This window comes from Drosophila kikkawai, chromosome 2L (genome assembly GCF_030179895.1).
Source record: "Drosophila kikkawai strain 14028-0561.14 chromosome 2L, DkikHiC1v2, whole genome shotgun sequence".
In the NCBI taxonomy this organism is placed as follows: domain Eukaryota; kingdom Metazoa; phylum Arthropoda; class Insecta; order Diptera; family Drosophilidae; genus Drosophila; species Drosophila kikkawai.
Genome location: NC_091728.1, coordinates 1778317 through 1805107, shown reverse-complemented (window position 1 = coordinate 1805107; position 26791 = coordinate 1778317). Strand labels below are relative to the sequence as shown.

At 42.9% G+C, this 26791-nt stretch overlaps 6 protein-coding genes and 1 long non-coding RNA gene across 7 annotated transcripts in view; 2 read left to right on the top strand and 5 right to left on the bottom strand.

Moving 5' to 3' along the window:
• Positions 1-1398, bottom strand: part of ft (cadherin-related tumor suppressor fat) — a 28317-nt gene extending 26919 nt beyond the window's left edge. Inside the window, exon 1 of the mRNA XM_017173957.3 lies at positions 845-1398. The gene's annotated coding sequence lies outside the window, so the exon portion shown is untranslated. The remainder of the gene's footprint in view (positions 1-844) is intronic.
• Positions 1399-4639: 3241 nt separating this feature from the next.
• On the bottom strand, positions 4640-7120 carry LOC108079658 (putative lipid scramblase CLPTM1). The gene is made up of 3 exons (XM_017174055.2): positions 7102-7120; positions 6924-7041; positions 4640-6829 (listed from the first exon to the last, which is right to left on the bottom strand). Exons 2-3 carry the CDS (start codon positions 6966-6968, stop codon positions 4919-4921), a joined length of 1956 nt encoding a protein of 651 aa, XP_017029544.1. The 5' UTR covers positions 6969-7041; positions 7102-7120; the 3' UTR covers positions 4640-4918.
• A 407-nt stretch (positions 7121-7527) lies between these two features.
• On the top strand, positions 7528-8666 carry LOC138929113 (uncharacterized). Its single transcript, XR_011445547.1, has 3 exons — positions 7528-7562; positions 7645-8121; positions 8184-8666. It is a non-coding gene; the product is annotated as an uncharacterized lncRNA (long non-coding RNA).
• Positions 8667-10012: 1346 nt separating this feature from the next.
• LOC108079538 (C-type lectin domain family 3 member A-like) lies at positions 10013-10843 on the bottom strand. The gene has a single exon (XM_017173874.2). It carries the CDS (start codon positions 10841-10843, stop codon positions 10013-10015), a length of 831 nt encoding a protein of 276 aa, XP_017029363.1.
• Positions 10844-11866: 1023 nt separating this feature from the next.
• LOC138929685 (accessory gland protein Acp29AB-like) lies at positions 11867-12846 on the bottom strand. Its single transcript, XM_070289195.1, has one exon. It carries the CDS (start codon positions 12801-12803, stop codon positions 11871-11873), a length of 933 nt encoding a protein of 310 aa, XP_070145296.1. The 5' UTR covers positions 12804-12846; the 3' UTR covers positions 11867-11870.
• A 565-nt stretch (positions 12847-13411) lies between these two features.
• LOC138927952 (uncharacterized) lies at positions 13412-15089 on the bottom strand. The gene is made up of 2 exons (XM_070283509.1): positions 14260-15089; positions 13412-13538 (listed from the first exon to the last, which is right to left on the bottom strand). The coding sequence occupies exons 1-2, from the start codon at positions 15087-15089 to the stop codon at positions 13412-13414; spliced, it is 957 nt and encodes a 318-aa protein (XP_070139610.1).
• A 1221-nt stretch (positions 15090-16310) lies between these two features.
• RpL40 (ribosomal protein L40) lies at positions 16311-17256 on the top strand. Its single transcript, XM_017174060.2, has 2 exons — positions 16311-16439; positions 16702-17256. The coding sequence occupies exon 2, from the start codon at positions 16718-16720 to the stop codon at positions 17102-17104; it is 387 nt and encodes a 128-aa protein (XP_017029549.1). The 5' UTR covers positions 16311-16439; positions 16702-16717; the 3' UTR covers positions 17105-17256.
• Positions 17257-26791: the final 9535 nt, after the last annotated feature.

The window sequence follows — 26791 nt, the reverse complement described above, 5'->3', positions numbered from 1 at the left end:
CCAAACCCAGCTTATGGGCTATCTGGTTTCCAGGCCATTAATATCGATACTGCGGCTATTTTTAAGAGCTCATAAATATAGCCATACCCGGCTTGGCTAGGCTAGGCTAGGCGACATTTGCAATGCAAAACTAAAACCAAAAGCCTCACAACAAAGGGTTTGAGAGCCAAGAACCGCCGAAATGAAGAGAACCAAGAACCAGATCGAGCAGCAGCATCGTGATGATGCCCCAAGCGGGGCGAGTCCGATCTCGATTCGGCGTTGCCTTATTATTATGAATTTTTATTTTATTTGAGCTTTTCACTTTACATCTCACTGCAGCAAGCTGCAGTTGCAGGGGGGGATAGAGGGTGGAGAAAACGTGTTTTTCATATTTCCATATTCATTTACATTTCGCTCTCCAGGAATATTTTCCTTCTTTCTTTCCTGGCTGAAAGAAAAGTAACGAAAACAAACCGAAAAACGACCATTTCTCAGGCATTACGTGGCAGCTCCACTCGAACTTGGCTCAAAGTTGAAGCTGCCTACGTCTTTAATAATATTGTATTATAATAATCCAACAATTAATCTTGTTTGTGTGGATGATGTATGTGAGATGTACGTTCGTATACATCGAAATACCACTCTCCAAAGCTTTGGCTTTGGACTCCAGCGCGTTGGCTGGGAAAAAGTGATTTGCGTTCCGCTCGAGCTTATTGATTTTATGCAAATCTCTGGACTTGTCTGTAGGGATTCTCGAGGGGAACTGGGTTCCGAAATGGAAATGGAAATCACACAGGCAAGAGTAGTAACTGGCGAGGCACAGGAGGAGTGTGTAGTGCCATGGATGTTTATGAGTACCTACCATTTTTCCTCACATTTTTACATGCATTGTGGCGTTGGTGTTGGTGCATACACACACACACACACACAATCACTACCAGGAGCACTCACGGACACACACACGCAGCATATTTTTTCTTTTATTTTATTTCTTCTTTTTTTTTTTTTCTTTCAGCAAAACGTGTTTTGCCTCATTTTTCGCTCTTGTATATGGCTTGTTGCTGCGGCTGCTGCTGCTGCTGTTGCTGCTGCTGCTTGGAGCAACGTTGTTGGAATTTTTCACTTATAAAAATTTGCAACGGCAACACACACACCGAACGATCACACACACACACTCACTGAGCCACTGAGACTGCACTTTTGGGGCAACGCGAGGTTTGGGGACACTGAATTCTGGACTTAGCCAGCTGGACTCCCACGCGAATATAGTGGCTATCAAAGGGCGGATGCACTGCAGCAGGAGGCACGAATCTGGGTGCACTACCTTCACTTTTTTTGCTTGTCAAAGGCTTCACGCACGCGCGCCTTTCAAAGCCAACCGAGTCTCGGAGTCGGAATCGGAATCGCTGAACTCGGCTCAGTTGTCGCAACGGAACTGAGCAACGAGCCTGGCCCCAGCAGAGATTCGGATACGGTGGCTCCAAAGCCAGGCCTGGGAAAAGCCGTCCAACGGGTTTGTGGCTACAAGAGAGCAAGAGAGCGGCTCTCAGGTAGGACTGACTGCCTCCTCTCTACCTGCCACACATTTTTCACTTGTTGCAGTTTCGTTTTTCATTTTCTTGTTCGCTCTCCCCGAGAGAGACAGAGAGAGAGGCGTCTGGAAAGCCGCCCCTCCGACTTAGGCCATAATGCTGCCCGCCGAGTCTTCATCTCGGGTTGGTCTCTTGGTCTTTTTCACAGTCTTGGTCCAGTCCAGTCCAGTCCGACGAGATTCAATAGCCACCGGCGACCCATACACAGCGACAATAAAAATTACTGGCCCGCTCTGGGGACGGGGTTACTTCTTGCTGCGCGACAAGTACGCAGAGAGAAACAATTGGAAAATGGAAAATTATTACTAAATATTAAATATTAGGGAAAACAAATTTGTGTTTTAAAATAGCTAGCTTTTAAAGCATCTTGTGTCCTTAAAAAGACTGGAAATATTCGCTTTCTTCAAAACGATATTTCTCTATATATTTTTGCATAACTTTTTAAACCAATAAAATTTCATAACTCGGTCAAAAAATCACCAAATTCTATTCGGAAAGTTTTTCTAAGCTAGTTTTTTCTAGGCTAACAAATCTGCATACTAAATTTAATTTTTTAAAAAATCAAATTTTTGGTCAAATTTTGAAAAAAATCATGATGTAACCTCTTTCATTTTTTTGCAAAAATGGCTCAAAATTAAATTTCTTCCGGACATGGCTAGAAAGAAGCGCCTGTTAATGCTGATCAAAAATATATATGGTTTATGGGGTCGGAAATGACTGCTTCAGTAAATAAAATCAAAATTACCTTCAGGAAAACCGAAAATATTTGAATTTTTAAATGGATATTTTCCATATTTTTATGTTTTTTTTCAGTTCCAAAAGCTAGCACAGAGCTCCAAGATATACGATATTATAGATCGAAATACAATCCTTAAAAGCATAAATATAGGATATAATAAATCTAAGAAAAATCTTTAAAAGCTGAAATATAGTATGTTAAAAATCGTAATATAATCTTTAAAATATATATTATACCAATTACACCAAGGTTTTCACATAAATACAAATTGAATGCCAAAAAAACCTTTCTAGGGTTCCATATCTATAGCTTATATATACCTTTATATATCTGTAAACCTTCAAATCCCAATCAAACCCACTGGGACTTTGTTTTCTGTGCAACCCACTCGATGTTTGCGTTGTTGTGCTCAGTCGTGCTCACTCGGTCCCAGTGCAGTCCTCCAGCCCAGAGAAGGCTGGACAGCAGGAGAGGAAGGAGCAGCTTGGGGGCTTGCATATAAGAAATTCTTCTTGATATCTCTTCCAGAGAGAGACTGAGAGACTTGGCTCTCTCTGTTTGTGGGCACCTTTTTATTTGGTTACTTCCCTGGTTCGCCTCCGATCTTGGGCCGTAGAATTTTGTTTAGCATAGAAACTGGTTTCAAATTAAAATTATCGCTGGTCATTTTTCTTATGGTTAGTTGTCGTTTACTTTGCCGTTCTTATTGTTGTTGTTGTTGCTTTTGCTTTTGTTGCTGTTCTTCTTTTTTTGTTGTTTTGTTTTCTGGAATTTCGGTGTTTGGTGTTTGGGACCTGCGTTTTACTTCCCTTCGCTGCCCCAGAGACGATGCTGGTGCGATGGTGGCGGCGATCTTGCTGGTGTGAATGTGAACCTAGCTCTTGGTCTCAGTCTCAGTCTCGGTCTTCATCTCCTCCTTTCCTGCCATGCGTGTGTTGTCTTGGACACTGGGCGCCCTATACGTGAGAAATTACACTCAAAAACTAAGCTTTTATGAACTTTAAAAAAAACTTAAAAAATTTTAAAACTACATTTTACATTTACTCTTGAGGAAAAACTCTTTAAAGTCAAGCTTGACTCATTGAAATCCTCATTTTTTGCTTTATTTTTCTCAGTGTCCCCATCGAGAATGGGCTGCTGTCTGGGCTCTTGTCGGATGTCGGCTGTCGCTGGCTGGGGCTCTGGCCATCTTTATTCTTATTAGGCTGGAAATTCGAATCTGGGACTGGCTGAATTCCAGGAATGCCTCTGACAGCACTCGAAATATCCACCGAATTGATTCTTATCTGTGTGAATATTTTGGGGGTTAACCTAAGCCTAGGTTCTCTAGTTATCTCTGGGAAAATGAAGGGGTTGCCAGTAGGAAATCTCTGGTTTAAGTTAAAAAGAGCACAAGACTCTTTATGAATGTCGTCGTCGTCATCGTCCTCTTGGTTGCCTCTTAAATGCCACAAATGCAACAGCAGCAGCAGCAGCAGCAGCCGCCCTGGTCCGGTCGCATTCTTATCTTTTGAGAAATATTACAAAAACACGCAAAGCCCGGGCCAAGTCCTGGCTTCTTCCCAACAGCAAAGACCAAAGGCAAACCAATAAAAATAGCTCTGTTCGGCGTTCGGTCCATGTGTGTTTATCGTTGCCTTCGTTCCATTTCCGACTTCTTCCCAGCGCCCGAGGCGCGGGCGATGTCTTGGACTGCGGCTTCAAGTCCAGTGGCTAGTTTCTTGGGATGTCGTAGGTGTGATTCTGCTATTTCCGATGATAGAGCGAGGTTGGGTGGTGTAAAAAAGGGGAATATGTAATTCCTTTAACCTTTTTGCATATTAAATCCAGATTAAAAACAGTCTTTAACTATTATTTACTTAAAAATATCTTTTAAATAAGAGACTTAAAGAAAAATTAATCAATTTAAAATTATTTTTACTTGTGTTTCAATGAAAATCTTTTATCTTTCTTGTTTTTTTTCAACCTTTTTGAATTTTTTGAATTTAACAAGCGCGCTTTTGCCCAAGTCTAGTGCTGTAAACTCCCACAAACAGTGTGGCAAAACGTTTGTATAAATATGTAAAATGATTTTCCTCAGGTGTAAAATAACAAAAAAATCCAAAATCATGACAAAACCCTATAAACCCCAGAGGTTTCTTCAATTTCAAAAAAACTCTAAATAAAATAAATCATTATAAAAAAATAAATTCCATTCAATTGAAACCTTAGGGTGGCCTCATTTTCTGTGATTAAATCAAATCTGAAAGCCACAGACCTGAGGCCACCTGATGATAAGTGGGCTTATCTCGGTGCTATCCACGTTTAGTCCCCGATTAGATAATGATTTTTGTCTCACACTTAATTTATTTGATCTTCCAACGCTGCGGAAAGGAGCGAAAAAAACACAAAACAAACATACATACGTTAAAGTACATACAATTAGCCCTAAGAATGATGCTAGCTGGGGTTGGGGTTGGGTCGAGTTGAGTTGAGTTGGGTCTTAGTTACCTTGACTATGTATACTGGAGTGATTACATACAATATCGGGGGAGTATATATGGGGGATTGCTAATGCTAATGTTCCCAAAAACAACCCCCCCAACCGCGGATCCCTTCCCCCTTTTTAGTCCCGCTTCTTTTGTGCGGCTGTCTTTTTGGTCACTGGCGTTGCTGCTGCTGCTGCCGGTTCTGTGGCTGCGCCTGGTGCTTCGATGGCTCCATTAGGTGTCGCTCCAGCCACCTTCTTGGCATCCTGCTCCATCTCCCCGGAGAAGCCAAACTCGTTGACACGCTTGAGATCCACACGATACTGCCAGCGCTGGTAGAGGAACACAAAGAAGATGATGTCGTCGCGGAAGCAGCCAAGGCGATACATGGTCGGCATTTTGATGACAAACGCAAAGATGTCGTCGATGAAGGTGTTGAGGAACTTGTAGGTCATCATGCGCCACGGCATGTGGGCCACCGACTTGAGCTTGTAGTTGATAAACAGCTGAGGCGTCATCAGGATGAAGCCAAAGGTCAGCAGGTAGCCGTAGAGCATGTTCAGCACGAACGAGTACCAGCCCTTGTGCTCGTTGTAGATCAGCGAGTAGACAAAGTAGGCCACCAGCAGCGGGAAGCAGGCCCAGCCCAGATACTTGAAGGCCAGCTTGTCGTACTCCTTGGTGGAGCTCTCCGAGTACGAGCCCTTGTCGCTAAGTGTGATGCGCGGCAGAATGCCGAGCAGCTTCTGATCCCGATCGTAGTTGATGTCCACCACCTTGTGGATCTTCCACACCTCGATGCCCAAGCCCACGACGCACGAGATGCGGATCATGAAGTTCGTCTCATTGTCCAGCACATACAGCAGGATGATCAGCGACTGGAAGACCCCAAAGAACACCGAACGCACCGACAGACCCTCGAGGGACTTGCGATTGTTCCAGAACTGAATGTCATTCTTGAAGGCCAGCAGCTCGAACACCGAGTGCAGGATGGACACGGCCACGGTGATGCCCAGCAGGTAGATGTTCGTGTCCAGCAGCGTCTCCTTCAGCGAGTCCTGGTCCTCGTCACTCTCCTCCGGCTGGCTGGCGGCCATCAGATCGCCCAGCATATTGCCGGCCCACTTGTTCTTCATCTGCTTGGCGGCGTACAGCTGCCACTTGAACATGCCCAGCGGCTGGAAGGTCAGATGCAGCTCCAGCTCCGGCGTGGTCTCGTTCACCGGGAAGTACTCTCGCTGCAGGTTCCAATAGTCATTGACGAACACTATCGGCAGATATGTCTTGCCGCCGTCCACAAACTTTACGTACTCATCGAGCGGCGGCGGCACCGAGCCCTGGGCCCAGTTGGTCTGGTCCACAACCAGGTTGACCGTGAGATTGGGATGCCAGTGTGAGACGATGGTGTCCTTGAGATTCGCATGCTTCAGCTCGTGCTCCAGCTTCTCCTTCTCGCTGGCCAGCAGATTGTAGTTGCGGTTCACGCGCAGCTTCTTGAACTTGTTGAGCTGGTGCTGCTGGTGTCCCATGTGCCCGTTCTTTGCGTAGTTGGGCGCCTGGGGATCCGGACTCTCGCCCGATCGCGTCACAAAGGCGTGCAGGTAGACGCTGCCATTGTTCATCACATGCTGGCTGGCCCGCAGCTTAAGGCTGTGCGTGTAGATGCCGTCGCCGGCGGCTCCCGAAGTCCAGTCGCCGTAGGTGAGGTCTTCCTGCAGCCACAGTAGGTTCGCCTTCTGCTGGAAGTTGACCACATCCGGCTCCTCCGACAGCCACACGTGCAGGTCAAAGTCCGTGCCGTTCTCAAAGAAGTTCCAGGCCGTGATCTTTGGTCCTGCATTGGCCACGCTCTTGTCCTGCGGACCGGCGGTCGGCTGAGGCCGCCGGAAGAACGAGCTCACAAAGTAGATGATGAGGGCGCGCAGGATTAGCGACTTGGTCATTGCGAAGAAGGACTCCATGCGGGTGGGCTGTTGTTGTTGCTGCTGCTGCTGCTGCTCGCCGCCCGCATCTTGGGCCAGCTCAGCGTTCCCGTTGCCAGCAACCACCTGGGAGGAGAGAGAGAACAGAAGGTCGAAGGGGGTTCGTCGTTGTTCAGAGCTCTGGAAAGTGGGCCAGCCTTCGTGGAAGGTCGTTGCTTACCGCTCCCTCGGCCGCGGCGGCCTGCCCCTCGCCTGCTTTCGACATTATGTGAGGCGGATCCACGTTTTTTCAGTCACTTTGCAAAATTTTACGGGGCTCGCGAAGGAACGTTGAAAACCTATCGGTTTAAATTAATTTTTCAGCTGGCTATCGTCGACCGCCTATCGATTGCGCTCACCTGTTGCCTATCGATATTCGATATTAGTGATGCTGAAAACATCGATTCATTTTTATGTTTTTAGGGATGTTATCGGATGTTTTTGTTAATTTTTGACAAATCATCTTTCCCTTATTTGCGTTATAAAAAAAAGAGCTTTCATATTTATATTCTTTTAAATTTTTGTATTATATATATAATATAAAAAAATTATACAAAAAAATTTAGTACTTGGGAAGCTTAAAATGTTGTTAAAATTTTAACACATAAATAAAATAATAGAATGAGGCATTTTTTTTTTAAATTGGGCTAAAAATTCCAAATTCAATGCAATTTTCCTTTATATTAATATTTTAAATTATTTATTATTTATTTAATAATCCAAACTCGATAATTAATCAAGAAGGCTAAATAATTCTTCTCAAACTTTTATCTTATAAATATTGCTGAAATGTCAGGAAGACCCTTTTTTTGTTAGTAAAGTATGTGCAAGGGTATTATTATTTTAAAATATAACTTTATTTAAAATGATAAATACAAATAAAATATAATGTTTCATTACAGTCGTAATCCCCTATTTTGCCTTTATACAAATAGACGCAGTTCTGCTCATGGTTTCCGTCGTCTGGTTGTCCCTCAACCCACTTTAAAAATGGTGCTGGCTTTTGTGAGGCCACAGATACAAAGTGGCCCTCATTATGTTGATCATTAATGCCTAGCCAGTAAGGCGGCCAAATAACAAGTTTTGGATAAATGGTGTTGAATTCTTCTTCATTTTGAAAGGAGGCTAAGTAACCTCCCATCTCACGACACCTTCTCTCAGCAGTCTCCCAATTTGCCCATTCATTTACAATTCGAAAATATCTGGTACCGATTAGCTCGAATCCAGGTGGAATTGTAATCGTGGATGAAGCCGGGACTACCCCCTTTGCAGCATCTATTTTGTTCGACACTGCCTGCAGTTGATTTACAACCGCCTGAAGTTGGGTGTCAAGCTTTGCCTGTCCCGCAAGCAATTTTGCTTGCGACTCCTCAAACTTGGTTTGTACCGCCTTAAGTTGACCATCAAGCTTAGCTTCCACTCCTTTAAGTTGTTCTTCCAGCTTGGACTGCATCTCCTGAAGTTGGCCTTTCAGCTTACCCTGCTGATCCACCAGCCTGTTAAGCTGCGTGTTACGGTGCTGGCCCCTCTCCACTTTGTTGAGCAGCGACTGCAGTTGAGTGAGATAGATATTTTCGCAGTGATTTGGATTTGGTTTGTCTATCAGGCAAACGAAGCCCGACTGGTCCTCCGCCAAGGATCCTTGCCACAGGATACAGGCAGACAGCATCCAAAAGCAGAAGGTACCAAAGTTGTGCATCCTTGAACTGGGAGATTATAAGACTACGGTAGATGAAAGTCTCTGAGGAACTGATTCCCGAATTATTCAAAGACTTTCGAAGAGGCATCCGGCTTCGTCGGGGATTGATAAGAATTATTTAAATAGATGACGACACTCTCTTGCTCCTATATACGAGTATATATATATAACTCTAGGTGTTTATGTATTAAAAGCGGATCTACATAAAAAAAGGTACACTTACAAAAATGTTCAACGATGACATACTACACATAAATAAATATATTTTATTAAGAAATCCACTTTTAGCCCATATATTATCTTTTTATTTGCATTTCAAGTAGCTAGCGGAGTATGCTTAAATTGTATCCGGCATATTATGATTTGGATATATAATTAATGATAAATTGCAAATTGTCTACCAATATCTGTACTATTCTTCCAGTGTAATTTTCTATGAAAGTTGAAGTACATTTGCACATGCATACATATATGTTTTATTGACCAGCAACTAGCAACAGCCGAGATTTGTGAGTAACAAAAGCGCTCACCTCAAAAAAAAATCGATTGTTTTAATTGATAAGAAAACACGAATATTTTAAAGTTCCACGTCAATTTAAAATTTAAAATTATCAGCATGATGGCAGTTATTTTATTCTTGATTCTTTGTGAAAATTGATCCCTGGATGATGGTTTCTTTGGAATTGATTTAAATGCTGATATTTAAAAATAAAAGTTTTCCAGATATTTCAAGGGGATAAATAAACCAAGCTTAATATATCTAAGAGTAGAGAAGTAGTAGTAGTAGACATTTTCGGTTCTATAAACTATATATATTCTTGATCAGCATCAACAGCCGAGTCGATCTAGCCCTGTCCGTCTGTCCGTCTGTCTGTCTGTCCGTCTGTCTGTCTGTCCGTCTGTCTGTCTGTCCGTCTGTCTGTCTGTCCGTCTGTCTGTTTCTACGCAAACTAGTCCCTCAGTTTTAAAGCTATCTGAATGAAACTTTGCATAGAGTCTTCTATATGCTCTCACTGCTATATATGTCGGAACGGGCCGGATCGGACGACTGTATCATATAGCTCCCATACAAATGTTCGATCAATTTTTAGAAAAAAAATTATAACTTGGCTGTTTTTCAATATTTTTGCATCATTTTTAAAATATAGCCATTTTATATTATTCCAGAATTTTGGTAAAAATTTTATGAAAATCGGAGAACTACATCATATAGCTGCCATATAAACGATCGGTAAATGTGGAGAAAATGTAAAGCTGGGAATGTAAAACTGTAACTGTCAAACTGTAAACATAATAAGTATAGGTAAAATGTAATGAAACTCTGTTTTGTGAGTGTTTTCAGCATTTAAATTTATAATATAAACATCAAAACCAATCTGCAAGGGTATACAAACTTCGGTGTGCCGAAGTTAGCTTCCTTTCTTGTTAATAAATAATTTAAACTTAAATAGTAACCCCAACTCGATATTTCAGCCAGAAAATTCTGGATGAACCCCATTTTAAGTAAATTATTGACAAGAAATTATTATTTTAAAATATTACTTTATTTATAACAATAAATGCGAGTTATACTAAGTTTCATTGTCCGCCTGGCAAATAAAATAAACGGCATCTGTTTTACAATCGATGTCACTCATTTCGCCTTTATACAAAGAGACGCAGTTCTGCTCATGGTTTGTGACGTCTGGATGTCCCCTAGCCCACTTTAAAAATGGCGCTGGCTTTTGTGAGGCCACAGATACGAAGTGGCCCTCTTTATCGCGATCATTAATTCCTAGCCAATAGTTGTGATATGCTTTTAGTTTTGGTGTAATGGCGTTGATTTCTTCTGCATTTTGAAAGGAGGCTAAGTAACCTCCCATCTCACGACACCTCCTCTTAGCGGTATCCCAATCCCCATATTCATTTACAATTCGAAAGTACCTAGAACCGATTAGCTCGTAACCAGATGGTATAGTATTCGTGGCTGCAGCCGGGACTGCCGCCAATTTGTCTGCTTGTTGGCATGCTTCCATCTTATCCGATATTGGCTGCAATTGATTTTCCACCTTGGCAGCATCTATCTTTTCCGAGACTGCCTGCAGTTGCTTTAGAACCGCCTGAAGTTTGGCTTCAAGCTTTTCCTGTACTGCAAGCAGACTTTTATTCAGTTTAGCTTGAGAGTCCTCCGCCTTAGTTTGTAGTTGCCTGTCTAATCTGTCCAACTTCGCTTCAGCATCACGGGTCCTTTGGTCCTGGGCCTTGACGAGCTGGTTAAGCATGGGTTTGAGATCAGTCAGACAGGAGCTGACTATCGGATCGTTGAAGCACATATAGACGGACCGAGGATCCTCCGCCAAGGATCCTTGCCACAGGATACTGGCAGCCAGCGCCCAAAGGAAGAAGGTACCGAAGTTGTGCATCCTTCAAATAGGAGAGATTGTAAGACCGCTGATGTCGGAAGTCTCTGGTGAACTGATTCCCGAATTATTCAAAGACTTTCGAGAAGGCATCGGGCTTAGGCTGGGATTCTATACATTTATATATTCATATTCCGACTTATACATATATATCTTTGTTTACAAAGAGATGTCTCCTTTGGGATATTGCTTTTACGAAAATTTGGGAGCGAGATTGCCCGCTTGGGATATTGGTTGTACCCAATAATTTGATAGTATAAGTGCCGTGGAGCTCGTGGAACAACATAAAAGCCGTCCCACATTTTGCCATCATAGAAAACAACGCAGTTCTGCGTATGGTTTCTGTCGCCGGGTTGTGCCTTATAACACTTTAAAACTTGTGCGTGGCCACAGATAAGAAGTGGCCCTGCAGGCCATTTGCTGGTTCTTGAATCGCCACTCGCCAGAAAGGGTCTATTGGGAGTCGCGTTGGCGATTGCTGCAGTACTTTTTTCGGTAATCCCCGAGCAGAGACCTCTGGGAATCGCTATGGCGATTTCTGGAGGAGTTATTTACGAAAATCCCCAAGAAGGGTCATCTGGGAGTAGGTTGAAAAGCAGCGTTAAAAACTAGGAAATGAAGAAATGAGGGATGAGGGAAGCAAAGGAATTTTACAAGAACAAATGGCATTACTTTTGAGTGCGAATCTTTCTATGATAATTTAGTCTGAAGTCGCATCTATGCAATAAAAAATTACTCTTCCGCGACTCTTCTAGAACTATTATCCTAGAAAAGATTTCCCAAGTGTAATTTGTATCGAAATCCCCAAATACCTATGTATAATAATGCTTATTTTATTTTGGATTTGGATTCGAAATTCCGATCTCCAAGTCATTTTCCTTTTAATAAATAATTTAAACTTAAATAGTAACCCAAATTCGATATTTCAGCCAGAAAATTCTGGAAGAACCCCATTTTAAGTGAATAATTATTGGTAAGGAATTATTATTTTAAAATATTACTTTATTTATAACAATAAATGCGAGTTATACTAAGTTTCTTTGTCCGCCTGGCAAATAAAATAAACGGCATCTGTTTTACAATCGATGTCACTCATTTCGCCATTATACCAATAGACGCAGTTTTGCTCATGGTTTGTGACGTCTGGATGTCCCTCAGCCCACTTTAAAAATGGTGCTGGCTTTTGTGAGGCCACAGATACGAAGTGGCCCTCATTATCGCGATCATTAATTCCTAGCCAATAGGCTTTCCTATCTGTAAGTTTTTGTGTAACGGCGTACATTTCTTTTTCATTTCGAAAGGAGGCTAAGTACCCTCCCATCTCACGACACCTTCTCTCAGCAGTCTCCCAATTCTCAGTTTCATCTTCCATCAGAAAATACCTAGAACCGATTAGGGTGAATCCAGATGGAATAGGAGCATCTATCTTGTTCGACACTGCCTGCAGTTGATTTACAACCGCCTGAAGTTGGGTGTCAAGCTTTGCCTGTACCGCTAGAAGGCTTCCTTCGAGTTTTGCCTGAGAGTCCTTCACCTTGGTCAGTACCACCTCTTGTCCTTCCAGCTTGGTCTTCACCGCAAGCAGACTGTCTTCTAGTTTGGCCTCCATCTTGGTTTGTTGGCCCTCCAGTTTGGTTTGCCCCTCCTTAAGTCCTTGTAGTTGTCCTTCCACCTTGGCATGCACCTCCTGAGGAAGCTTGGCCTGCACTTCCCCAATTTTCACCTCCAATGTCTCCAGCTTCGATTTGATTTCGTTGTCAGATTCACGGGTGTTCGTGTTCCCTTGGTTCTGGGTCTGCACGACGTCGTTTAACAGAGATCGTATTTCAGGGACACAAATGCTATCGGGACTCGGATCGTCAACTAGGAACATTAAGCCACCCCGAAGGCTCGTCGCCAAGGATCCTTTCCATAGAGAGCAGGCAGCCAGCGCCCAAAGGAAGATGGTACCGAAGTTTTGCATCCTTCTTCTGGTAGATTGCAAGACCGTGGAAGTTGAAAGTCTCTGGTGAACTGATTTAAGAATTGTTCGAAGACTTTCGAAGAGCCTTCTGGCTTCGGCTGGGATTGATAAAGGCTTTATATAGTATATAGATAAATATATCAAGCGGACGGCACTCCCTGTGCTCGTGATGGTATACGTAAAATATTTATCGACTTCTGTAGAAGGAGTTTATAGTATATATAAAAAATTATACACTACAAGAAAATACCATTGATTAAGACATTATTTAAGCCGCGTGGCGTTAATCAAGGATAAATGGGTAAAGTTGAAAATCTCTATACACTGCAAAAAATGCCCAGCTGTGCTAATATTTGGCCCAAAAGGTTATGTGAAAGGAAGAGCTGCTATCCTAGATAATATTTTCCAAGTGTAATTTGTACCCAAAAACCTAAATACCCATTTAAAATAATACCTATTTTCTCTTTATTTAGACAAGATTATAATATTTAATCTCAAAGTTCATTATTCACGTTAATTAAAGGCGCTTAAATTAAATAACTTACAAATAATTAACTATGTAATTGGTTTTAAGTCGACACTTGGCAGAAAGAAATTAAATCAGGGTTTCATGGCTGAATGTGAAGTCTCGTATCAACGGATTCTCTGAATCCCGCGATGGCTGCCGAAGAAGCATCCGGTTCAAGTTGGCTTTGATAAGAGCTATTTATAACGATGATCGTACTCTGATCGACACTGAAAAAAATGTCCCTTAATGTGGAACATTAACACAATGTTTTATTGACAACAAAAAGTGGTCAAAACTGTTAACTTTTGAAATGTTTCCCGAATGTAATTTGGATACAAAAAGTTAATGTTTAGGAAGAAACCAAAGACCATAATTTTAGACAACAATTTGTAATATATTATGCTAATTTTATTTTAGTTTTTGGTTGTACATGAGTACATACATAAATGTATAGGTAATTCTCCAATATCGAAGGCAACATTTGTACAACATTTGCATGCAAAGGTAAAAGAAACAGACAAGAAAAAAAACAATATTTTGTGTTTTATTTAATATTTATTTACTCAAGATTTAACTTTTTAATCTCAAGTTTGGTTTTCATGGATTTATTTGGATTAAAATTCCCAATAAATAAATAACTTAAATTTAAAGATTAACCCAAACTCTATGATTAAGCCAAAAGCGCAGATACTCAAACCTTTAACAAATAAATATTGCTGAAAAGTAAGAAAGAGCCCCCTTTTTTTTAGTAAATTAATGCCAAGTTATTATTATTTTAATATAAACTTTATTTAAAACGATAAATACGCAATTTATTAAGGTTTATTGTCCGTCTGGCAAATAAAAAAGGAAAGAAGACTTCCACACGAGTGGTGCTTCATTTTGTTTTTAATCAAATAGACGCAGTGATGCTCATGGTATTTGTCGATTGGTTGTTCTGGATCCCACTTTAAAAATGGTGCTGGCTTGTGTGAGGCCACAGATACGAAGTGGCCCTTTCTATCTCGATCGTTAATGCCTAGCCAATAGCCATATTCAGACAGTTTTGGTTGAAAGGCGTTCAATTCTTCTTCATTTTGAATGGAAGCTAGGTAACCTCCCAGCTCACGACATCTTCTCTCAGCAGTCACCCAATCCTCTAATTCTGCAACAATTCGAAAATATCTGTTACCGATTAGCTTGAAGCCTAAAGGAATAGTAGCCGTGGATGAAGCCGGGACTGCCACCTTTGAAGCATCTACTTTCTTCGACACTGCCTGCAGTTGATTTACAACCGCCTGAAGTTGGATTTCAATCTTTTCCTGTACCGCAAGAAGGCTTCCTTCGAGTTTTGCCTGAGAGTCATTCACCTTGGTCAGTACCACCCCTTGTCCTTCCAGCTTGGTCTTCACCGCAAGCAGACTGTCTTCTAGTTTGGCCTCCATCTTGGTTTGTTGGCCCTCCAGTTTGGTTTGCCCCTCCTGAAATCCTTGTAGTTGTCCTTCCAGCTTGGCATGCACCTCCTGAGGAAGCTTGGCCTGCACTTCCCCAATTTTCACCTCCAATGTCTCCAGCTTCGATTTGATTTCGTTGTCAGATTGACGGGTGTTCGTGTTCCCTTGGTTCTGGGTCTGCACGACGTCGTTTAACAGAGATCGTAGTTCAGGGACACAAATGCTATCGGGACTCGTATCGTTAACTAGGAACATTAAGCCACCCCGAAGGCTCGTCGCCAAGGATCCTTTCCATAGAGTGCAGGCAGCCAGCGCCCAAAGGAAGATGGTACCGAAGCTTTGCATCCTTCTACTGGTAGATTGCAGGACCGTGGAAGTTGAAAGTCTCTGGTGAACTGATTTAAGAATTCTTCGAAGACTTTCGAAGAGCCTTCTGGCCTCGGCTGGGATTGATAAAGACTTTATATAGTATATAGATAAATATATCAAGCGGACGGCACTCCCTGTGCTCGTGATGTTATATGTAAAATATTTATCGACTTCTGCAGGAGGAGTATATATGTAGTAAATATAAAAAATTATACACTACAAGAAATAATCATTGATTAAGACACTATTTAAGCCGCGTGACGTAAATCAAGGGTTCAGGGTGAAGGTGAAAATCTCTTATAAACGGATTCCCGAAAACACGCGATGGCTTCCGATCTAGGTTGGGATTGATAAGAGCTAAACCTGACCGGTATACTTATTCCTATTTCTCACGGAGGTGTAACTAAGTAGCATATATACACTGCAAAAAAACCCAGCTGTGGTACTAGTAGGCCAATACTATGACAACAAAAGGCTACGTGAAAGGAAAAACTGCTATCCTAGATAATATTTTCCAAGTGTAATTTGTACCCAAAAACCTAAGTACCCATTTAAAATAATACCTACTTTCTCTTTATTTAATTTAATTAATATTTAATCTCTAAGTTCATTATTAAAGGAGCTAGTTGGATACAAAATACCGAATTCCAAGCCATATTTCCTTTAATAAATAATAAAATAATATAACAAAATGTTCAAGTACATTTAATAAAATTAATGAAGATTAGAATAATTTTAATTAAGACAATTTATTGCTTTTAAGTAGTTTTAAGTCGACACTTGGCAGAAAAAAATTAAATCAGGGGTTCATGGCTGAATGTGAAGTCTCGTATCAACGGATTCTCTGAATCCCGCGATGGCTTCCGAAGAAGCATCAGGTCCAAGTTGGTTTTGATAAGAGCTATTTAAAACGATGACCGTACTCTGCGTGCTCGATTATATATATTTCCCAAGGAGGAGTACCTATATCTCAAAGTAGATGCAAAAATATATATATCTTTTTTCTTAATTTCAAGATCGGTGCTATGACAGTTAAATGATATAGTCAGCCGATCTAGCCGATTTCGATTGGCACTTAACGGCCGTAGAACAGTTTTACAGCTTCGCAACCGTTGCGCCGTCAGTGTGCACACACCCCTTTTCGGTACTCTTTAATTTAGCAAAGTTCCCCACCCTCAGCAGTGCCTTCAACCAAACTGGAACCAGTTTTTATAACAGTTGCCTCGATGGCGGCCGCACCAAATTGAACTTTTCGAGAACATTGCCATCCGGTCACACTAAATTCTTTTCGAAAAAAAAATTGCACTTGGTAGCACGTTTCCTGAGGTAAGTTTGCTGAAATATTGCCGAAATGGCCGAGAAAACCCGAAAGCGTGACACAAAACCAAAAGCAAGGGCTTGAGGGATCCGTGCGTGTGGCGGGTCAGTGGGGAAACCTATGCGGTGGCCATTTCCCCCGAGGAAAATCCGCCAGCAGGTCGGACCTAACCTCGAAGCACTGCCACCAAACACAAAATGTGACGCTTTCGCGGCAGCACAAGTTGCTTTGTATATTTTAGTTGGGACTAATTTTATGTTTTGCTTGCAGCAACGACGCCGCCACCATGCAGATCTTCGTGAAAACCCTCACCGGCAAGACCATCACCCTGGAGGTGGAGCCTTCGGACACCATCGAGAATGTCAAGGCCAAGATCCAGGACAAGGAGGGCATTCCCCCAGATCAGCAGCGTCTGATCTTTGCCGGCAAGCAGCTGGAGGATGGCCGCACTCTGTCCGACTACAACATCCAGAAGGAGTCGACCCTGCACTTGGTGCTCCGCCTGCGTGGTGGCATCATTGAGCCCTCGCTGCGCATTCTGGCCCAGAAGTACAACTGCGACAAGATGATCTGCCGCAAGTGCTATGCCCGCCTGCACCCGCGTGCCACCAACTGCCGCAAGAAGAAGTGCGGCCATACCAACAACCTGCGCCCCAAGAAGAAGTTGAAGTAGACGATTACAACGGCGACGACGACGAAGATTCAGCGGGCTTTTGTGTGCTCCTGGCGCTACTCCATGGTTAACCATCTAAGTAAATATATGTACATTTTGTGAAACCAATCTCCGAGAGAAATGTAATTGTATTTGCCACAAGGCGCAGCGCACTTGCCCCCCATTCGTTGTTCTTTCTCTGTTCGGTGCGGTGAATTTGTCCCCGCAGAACGGGTTTCCTCGGTGAGATTCTCTTATACTGGTTCTAGTCTGCGTCCAGGAAGCGGGCCAGCGACCGCAGCTAATTGATATTCCATCTGTTGTTCGACGAGGAGGAGACCCTAGGGGAACACGGGTGGCCCATCGCCACGGATGGCTGCAGCTTAGACCTACTTGGCCACGACGACTTCGACTTGGGTTTGCTGGGAATACAGTTAATTGGTTTCATTGACCGCCAAGAAAGACACTTGTCCAGCCAACGGCTTCTGTTGGCAACTGCAAAACTGGTTGTCCGCCGTCCGCCTCCTACTCCTGGTCTTCTTTTTATGAATCTCTTAATAACCCAAGGGTCAGTAAAAGCGGGCGCTACCTGGTGACGGCCCAAAGGGTTCGCGGTCCCGTGCGAAAAGTCCTGATAAACAAGACCCGATAACAACCAAGGGCAACGGCGGAGAGGAACAGCTGCTGGGGGATGAGGCGGAGGCGGAGCAGGGCCAAGCCCAAATTGCGGTCAACATTAATTAAAAATACAGCGAGGGAGTGAGTGCCCCAAGGCAGATGTCCCAGGCGTCGCCGAATGCTGGGATAGAGCAGGAGAAGGAGGAGAAGGTGGCGGCTGCTCCCAGGATGTTGTTGGGTGGCCGCCGCCGGGCGCGAATGATGAAACTGCAGATCGAGCAGAATGCAAAAAAAAAAAGCTAACAGGGAAAAGGTGAGAGCGAGGGGAAGTAACTTAGCCACGGCCCTAAGGGCGCCATGCAGTGACCATCAAACTTTAAACAGTAAAGCTCCAAAAAGGTAACACAGTAATGGCACAAAAATCTGGTACACTAAAGGCAAAAAGTGATACAGTAATGGCACAAAAAGGGTTACTGTTGTGACATATCATTAAAATGAAGTGGATTCATGGGAAAAACATTTATATGTGTTCTTTTGTGGAACTTTTTGGCGGAATCAATACTATTGTTTATGAAAATTTTAAGTAAATTTAATTTACAATTTAACCAACATAATTGAAAAAAGAAATCACTTAAAACCAAGTTTTCTGGATTGTTTTACGATGTTATTAATAGTTTTACATTAAATTTAATATTTAAAATATCAAATATAACTTAAATAACAATTTTCTGACATTTTTTGACGATAATATGGAATTTTATTATTTAATTTAGTATTTAAAAATTCAAAATTGACGATAATATTGATATTTAATTATTAAATTTAAGATTTAAAAATTTAAATTAAAATATAACTTAAATAACAGTTTTATGGAATTTTTTGGCGAATAATATTGATATTTAAACATTAAATTTAATATTTAAAATTTGGTTTAGTATAATTTGATTATTAATTTCGATAAACAATATATGTATTTCGATTTACAACCCCAGAAAAGTAGTTTTTATAATACACTAAAACTTATAATTTTAATGCATATATTTTTTTTACAGAGTAACACTTTAATTAGTGAAAGAATAACTAAAAAAAATATAATCGAAAAAGGAAACCAAAGAAAACTAATTTCTTAAGGTAACCAAAACCCAGGACTTCTTACCAGGCTCACGGCGGAGACCACGTACTCCGAACATGTCTCGTCCATGCAGTATGAAAAGGTGTTATGTTCGGGGCTAGGGGCGTGGCCCCAAAGGGGGAGGGGGGGGGGGCAAAAGTATTTTAAAAATTAAGGCGCTGCCGCCAGGAGGGAGCTGCTGCTCGCCTGCTTATTTATGGGTACCGGGGTCCTGCCTTCAGGCGGCCAAGAGGAGCACGGAAAATACCCGAACAGGTTCCGGCTCTGCTCTGGTCCCACCTCTGGCTGACTGGGCTGGCCAACCAAGTGCGTGGCTTTCGTTTTTTTAATTTTTCCAGAGGCGGAGGCCACGCCACGCCACACCACTCCACGTCATCATCCAACGGTGTCTTTTTTGTCTTTTGGGGACGACGCCGCCTCCGCCATTCTAGGGCTCACAGTTTACATAACAGATGTGACCAGAATAATTAAGAGAGAGAGCGCTTCGTGGTCGCCACTCGCCTTCGATTCGACTGACCCAAAATGTCCCCAGGCCAACCCATCACATTGTCCTGGTCCTGGTCAGTCGCTGGTTTGACACTCTTAACGTTTTGGTGCTCATCCTATGGCCTGGCTGAGGCGCATTAATTTTGCAGAGCGGTGCTCCCAATCCCTCTTACCCCATCCCACCATCATTCCTGCCGCACTCCACTTTGCGACGAAAAGTGCTCATTGAAAATTGAACGTTTTCCGAGCCTCCTTCTCCTTCTACTCCTCCAATTCTCCTCGTTTCCATATGCTGGCGGGGATTGCGTGAGTTATGGGCGCCGCTTATGCTACAAAGTCAACTCCTGATTGCCTGGATAGTTTTCCCCAATTCCCCGTTTTCCGCCTCGACAGTAAGTTGCTCTAAAATATGCACTTCGCGGCAAGGAATTCGGATTGAGGACGAGAAAGAAGAGGAGGACTGGCTGCTCACTGAGAGAGAGAGAGCGACCATAAATGGATTTTTCCATCGGGCTAAGAAGAATTTTCAATTTGAAATAAATTTCTGGCCCCGACTGGGGCATTCCTCGCCCAGTTCCTTGTTCCTTCACAGCAGCACTCCATCTCTCTCTCTCTCTGTGGACGCAACGCCAAGTGTCCTTGGGTGGAGGCAGGCCCAAGATAAGGCGAACAGCCAAACGTTTATAAATTGGGCGCTAGTGTGGAATCCCAATGGTAATGATGTCGAAGGGGCGCGGCGGACTCAACTGAGATGTCAGAAATACACACGCACAGGCCAATAAGGAAATATAAATTGCTCTGGCGGAGCACCGGGCGGCCCACGAAGCCGTTGGATACACGGTAAAAATATATAAACTATTGATTACTATATAAATACCTTGTTTATGATTGAAATTTAGCTTTTGGAAAATTAAATTTTGAATTATCCATCAATGCTAATAATGTCCATCGTTTGAGAAGCCTTTTAAGCATTAAAGATTCTTTTATGGGTCAACATTGCGTATTAGTTATATGCATAAGATGGGGTTTGGTAGGGTTACTATATATAAACCTAGTTTATATTTGAAATACAGCCATTGGAAAATTTACTAATAATCTCATCAGTTAACCCGAATTTTAAATTTTATAGATTTTTTTTTAAACGTCAACACTGCGTATTAGTAATACAAACTGTAATATAAATATAAACCCCGTTTAGTATCAAAAAACCCCAGATTAAGCCTTAACTCTAGCTTACCCCTAAATCTATTTAAATCAGTGTTTATTGACAGCCAAAGCCACATAGTATTCGCTTCAGTGTATCCCCAGCTATACAAAGGCAGGCAAAGAATCGAGCCTGGCAAGGCAGTGCGTGTAATTTAATATGCATAAATCGATACTTGGGCCTGCCTTCTTATACTTACTCCACCCAACCATGTGAAGGGGATTGGTTATAGGCTCTGCTCATACTCCCACCAACCCATCCCTTGCCTTTGCCTTTTGTGTTCTGTTTGTGTTCTATTTTGAGCGCAAAATTGTTATTTGTTTTTACGTATTCTCAGCCCTCTTTCGTCCGGAAATGGCGGGAGCTTTGCATATCTACAGTTTATGGCTTTCATACAGTTAACATTTTGCCATAGATAAGCACTTCTGGCACCGCCATGTGCTGTCTCGGAGCCATATCCCCCCCCTAACCCCTACCCCTGCTGTATGGCAAATAATTTGAAAAGTCATTTTATTCAATTTCAATTGTGTCCGTGGGGGCGGGGGAGTGTGCGAAGGCGGAGGCGGTGGCTGCGGAAGTGAATGCTCTCGATTTCATATGCCTCGATATGAGCGGAAGTCAGGCACAGATACAGCTACGAGATACAGCTACAAGATACGAGAAATGGACCAAGAGACCAAGAGAGGCAATCGGTTAGGCGACATATTGATTTCCTTGATAAATACTTAATAAAAACACACTCAAGTGGCGCATCCGGAAGCGATATATATGCCATATCCCAGAGAATGGAATGAATCTAATCACATTTCACAGGGAGAAGGCATTGCTTTAAGATGCCTTGACTTCTTCCTGCCAGGAAGCTGGGATCAAGTTGAATCTCTGAGCTTTAAGGGAACACTTCCCTTACTCCCAAGTCTATTTGCATTGCGCACAATAACATTTCTATAACTATGCCAGAGTAAACAGAGCAGACTCAAGGCATGCCCAAGGAGCAGGGCCCAAGTCCCGCATCATCGACAGCCACAACTATTTTTCTTCCAGCTGAACTTTTGCCTGGCCTTGCTTGCATCCTTACTCCTTCCCGGATGGCTGCCTCCTTCTTGACATGCTCTGTGCTGCTGTGCGATTAACCAGACATCAATGGCCAGGCCAAAACCGAAGCCAGCTCAACTGGTAGCTGTGGCCATCTTCTCCCACTACTCCTGCTCTTCCTACTCCTCCTCCTTCTCCTCCTGCTGCACTTCCTCCTTTTCCCAAGTGCAGCTTGGCGCACCGCAAAGTTGGAAATTAGTTTGTTTTTGCTGTCAAGGTGCCGTTGAAGCTACTTGGATTTTTGGCTTTGTTGGCTTACATTGCCCCAGTGTCTGCTCCTCCTCGCAAAGACCACACTGGCTTCCTTGGTTTCACTTGAAACTGCTGTCTGGGTGTCGCCTTTAATTAATTTTAATGTTTATTATATTTAGTTGGCTTTGGGCTCTAATTTAATTGTTTCTACGATACATTCTTGAGAAAATGTTAACAGTAAAACTCCCAAACGATGTTTCCTTTTAAATAAGACCCCTAGAAACCCAAAGCAAACATCAATTAAAATCCAAAATCAATCGAAAATGGATTAAAATTTGTAAATTTCTGAAATTCCTGACCTGAACAATGACCAGGCATTGTCGTACCATTCAAAAGCTCTTGGGGGATGATGGCCTGCATTCGCATGCAAATTAAGTTTTCCAATCCTCAATTGGACGCGTTTAAGTTGTCAAAAGCTTCACTCGTATGGACACAGGACACTGGCCACACAGGACACAAGGAGGCACGGGGTCAAGGGTGCGAGAGCGATAAAAGCATAACACAAATCAAATATTCTCAATTGTCTCTCCATTGCTTCCTGCGTCCATTTCCTACTTTCGGATCGAGTTGAGGCACTTTGCACAATTTCGAGTCATTAAAAATGCAAACGGCTTATTGGCCAGACAGACTCGAATCCGCCTTGCTGTGGGATGGGGGCGTGTCCTTGTCCACTCACCCACTCCCCCCGGGACAACCAATGGTCGGGTCCAGCTGTGTGTGTGTTTGTTTGTGCGCAAAAGTTTGGGCAACTTTGCTGTTTTTCAAAAATATTGACACGCAAAGTTTGTGCAATCACCAAACAAATTACTTCATCAATTTTACAAAACAACAGAAATTTAAGATCTTTTAAAAGTTTTGTGCCAAGCCAGCAAACGTTCCTAAAAACACGGAAGTAAATGTGCCTCCTCCTTTTCCACATGGACCTAGGACCTGCAGGCCTCTCGAAGCACTCACAAAAAAGGGGTAAGAGTTTTGGTTAAATTTGGTTTAAATAGTTTTCATTTCTTGCATATCGATATCGATATTTATCTATATATTTTTTTTAGGTAATTAACTAAAAACCCTTTAAAATATATGTTTTATATTATATATTTTCAACTAACACCTATTTTTCTCACAGTCTACCTGCCCTCGGACACGCACCAGTTTCTGCAGAAACCTTGGAGCAAGGCATCTAGGCCGGTGGAGGCAGAGGAGGCCCTGGGAAGGAGGCGGCACAACAAAGACCGGCAACAGAAAAGTTTGCAACAAATTGCTTATGCTCCCAAACATACACAAATATACGTGGGGGTCCTGAGAAATGGAGAAGCCAGGGACATGCGCTGGAACTTGTTAATTTTGACCAGCTGTCCCGGCAGTAAACTGCCATCCTGGCGTGCCTTCCTCCCTACCTCATCCTCCATCCTTTCGAGGAGGAAGTAAAAATGCTACTTCTGCATAAATGAAATCAGACAGATAGATGGGGGTATAGATGCATATAGAAGGATATATATATATAGAGAGAGAGTGACACACACACAAAGTCCACTTGTGTGGTTTATGGCAACAATGGAACTTCCTTGCCAGACAGAGTCCTGCCCAACCGATCCTGCTGCTTGCATTAAAAGTGCATCCCTAATTTACTTTCCCCCTCCCAAAAACCGAAATAAAATAATGCTCACCCTCTGGCTTTTTGCTACTCGTAAAAAGTTCATTTGCAGCCTTGTAGTTTTGACAGGACATTTCGCAGCTGGTAGCATGCTCTGCATATTGAATCGGCCATCCTTCCGCCCTGTTTGTGTTTATGTAACATAGTTCTAGGGTCGACCAGAGGGGACACACTTTGCGGAATTCGATTTTGACAAGTTGACTTCACTTATTTGCAAATTACTTGTGTATAGAGGGTGTCCTGTCATTAATTGCGTGATACTTGGGGGGGAGTCCTCCTCTGCTCCTTGTCTCCCATCGATGTGGCGCACGTGATCATTGCCCTGTCCCAGGACGTTGTCAACTGGCGCGCCAATGTCCGTGACAAGTGGCTCATTGATTTTTAGCACTTTGTGACCAGCTCGCAGGACACCAGCGGAGGACTGGCAGTGGGCAGTGGACAGTGGCTGGACGGAGGCAGTCTGATGGGCAATTGACGGTCAAGCGAACGGGTAATACGTGTCGGCCGTGTCGCTGTTTACGGCCATGCACGCTGAATTATTCATGCAATTATGTCCGCCAACGTTGTCCTCCTTCTCGATTTCCATATGGCGGCCAGGTGGTCAGGTGGGGCAGGTGGGAGTGTCGTTCGGCGGCTGCAAGTTTAGCAATTTCATGCATTTCTGAATAATGTCCACAGTGGGTAGAGCAAACATTTGCCCAAAGTTCTGCCAGCTCCTTGGTCTTCTCCTGGCTCTGGCATTGTTTTAGTTTCCAGCCGGAGGCCATTGAGCAGCTGCGTCCTGCTGCCCCCCTCCGTGTGCGCGTGTGTGTGGGGCCAACTTTTGTGTGAGGTCTCTAATTAGTTGAGTCTCCATGGAGGCACCTTGATCCAGGCTGATGGCCTGGAACACCTGCATCCCAATCAGAGTTTTAAAAGAGACTTACTACTTTCGTAGTCGATCTTATTAACTTTACATTTTTGTGTAAATAATTATTCAACTTTAGACTTAAAGTTCGCCCCGAGAAGGTCACAGAGTATGTGTGACGACCCCAAAGGATCCCCAAGGCTGCTGCTCCCTGGGTGATGTATGTTGGCAAGCATGTCAGGCAAGCACATAATTCCATTGCACACATCCGAACGATAGTCTAAATCCTTGACTGCAGCTCAGAGCTTAATCGCATTTGACTTTAAACTTGTGCAAAATTACAATAAAAATAGGGAGAGCTCCTTCACTCACTCCCTTCCCCTCGTTTTCACCCGCAACTCGCTAATAGTTTCAATTAGGAAAGTTAATGAGTGCGGCTATGTAGAGCGTAAAGGACAAAGTTTCTAACTGCGCCTCGCTCGGTCTTCCAGGGGCAGGAGCATCCGGGGTTCGATCTAACTAGGCGTGAATTTTAACACAATAAATATTGGCAGAGAAGGACGAGTGCCAGAAAGAGAGAGAGAGAGGGAGAGGGAGATGTGCTAGCTTTTTTTTTTTGTATATATCCAATTTTTTTTTTTGGACATCCCCCGCAGTGCTTCCTGTTCGTGTGCCTTCTCCTGTGGCTGCCACTTTTAATGACCAAAGTGTCAACGAGGCGCGCGCCTGTGAAACTGCCGCATCCTGGCACATCTCGGCATCCTACCACACACGCACACACACACACCCAGGCACACACACACATATGGCAGAAAAGTTTATTTAAATCTGAGACGGTAATTGCCGCTGAACATTTATCTTAATTAAGTCAACTCCGAAGAGCAAGGCGGCGACTCGGCTTCTATTTAAGCGCAACTTTTGTGGCGTAAACAGGACTCACAATAAGTACAGGAACTAGCCCAGAGGTTAACCTCATCACTAAAGGCTAATTAGGGTGACAATCCGCAAGATATTGTATCTACAAGTCATGGATAAATCTTAGAAATCAAGTTATTCCAAATATAAATAAAGAATCATGAATCCTAGCCTTGAGAACCAACTAAATCAGTTCATTTTGTGATTTCTGCATCATTTCTTTAACCCAAAAACCCTTTCTGGGCCCTGTATTTTGGTCTAGAAATCTAACAAAACATACATAAACCATTTGCCAAAGTCTAAATGAAATCCGTTTTGGGAACAACTGTAAAAACTTGTGAAATTTCCTGCTACTTTTTGTGCTGCTGCTGTTGCTGCTGCTGCTCTTGTTTGTTGCTGGGAAATTATATAACTAATTTACAGAGCAATGTCACTTTGTTGCCAACAGCAGCAAAAAGAGAAAAAAAAAACTTTTCAATTACCACGCAACGGCAATTTCCGTTGGTAGTCCTGGCGGCGGTTTCCTTAGCCTTCGCCTTCGCCCTTGCCTTTGCTTTTGCCAAACTTAACAGGTGGACGACAGTTTGGATAAACGAGCTCGTAAAAAACGCATTTAATGTGTTTTTGATGACATGTCAAGTTGGCCCAGCCACCCACCAGCTTAAGAGCGGCACCTGCGGCATCCCAGGCAGGGACATCCCCGTTTTTTTTTTTACAGTTCAAATTTGTTTTGTTTCGCCAGCATACATATTTGTGGCCTTATTGTGTCGGGGACACTGCAAATAACTTCCTTGCCTCCTTAACAAAGCTTGTTTGTTTGAGGCAACACACAGACACACACACGCACACGCACAGACACATGGAACAAGGCCCAGCACTTAGGCGGACCACAGGGCGTATACGTAGTTGTAGTTTTCCAAAGAAGAAATCATCTCTAGAGCTAGGCGAAAATGTGAAAAATTCAAACCTCGAAGGGTCCTCTAAGTGCAGATTGTGCACGTGAGCTGAAATTTTAATGAGCAGCCTACGTAGTCCGCAGATAGAGGCATGGACCTGGACACGGACACGGACACGGACACTGTCACTCTGGGGTCCTGACTGTTAGTCTGCCGTTCGGTCTGCCAGTCTGTCTGTCTGTCTCTCCGTCTCTGTGTATGGTAAGTAGTTGTGGGCTGTGGTGGTGAATGCGTTCGTTAGACTGCTAAATACATACACCAAGAACGGGGTGACATTTTTTCACAGGTTCAGGTTTAAAAGCTACACGGAGAGAAATTAAAACGGGGAGAAGAACTAAGAACATGGAGAAAGAGAAGCTTCATAAGCAATAAATAAATAAAAAATATAACCGAAAGGCAAACACTCTTCCCTTTAAATAAACTATAAACATTTAACATTTTCATTATTAAAAATGATTTATATTCTTTGTATAAAACAGGGAATCTTATATCCACAAAGTAACCTTTATTTCATAAACAAAACCCACTAACAATATAATTTCCAGTGCATGACACAGG

Coding starts and splice junctions, on each gene's coding strand:
- RpL40 (XM_017174060.2), top strand. CDS start 16,718: ATGCAGATCTTCGTGAAAACCCTCACCGGCAAGACCATCACCCTGGAG.
- LOC138929685 (XM_070289195.1), bottom strand. CDS start 12,803: ATGCAAAACTTCGGTACCATCTTCCTTTGGGCGCTGGCTGCCTGCTCT.
- LOC108079538 (XM_017173874.2), bottom strand. CDS start 10,843: ATGCACAACTTCGGTACCTTCTTCCTTTGGGCGCTGGCTGCCAGTATC.
- LOC138927952 (XM_070283509.1), bottom strand. CDS start 15,089: ATGCAAAGCTTCGGTACCATCTTCCTTTGGGCGCTGGCTGCCTGCACT. Junction 13,539..14,259: donor AAGCCAGCACCATTTTTAAA/GTGGGATCCAGA, acceptor CATTTTTTTCAG/TGTCGATCAGAGTACGATCA.
- LOC108079658 (XM_017174055.2), bottom strand. CDS start 6,968: ATGTCGAAAGCAGGCGAGGGGCAGGCCGCCGCGGCCGAGGGAGCG. Junction 6,830..6,923: donor CCGCCGCGGCCGAGGGAGCG/GTAAGCAACGAC, acceptor CTCTCCTCCCAG/GTGGTTGCTGGCAACGGGAA.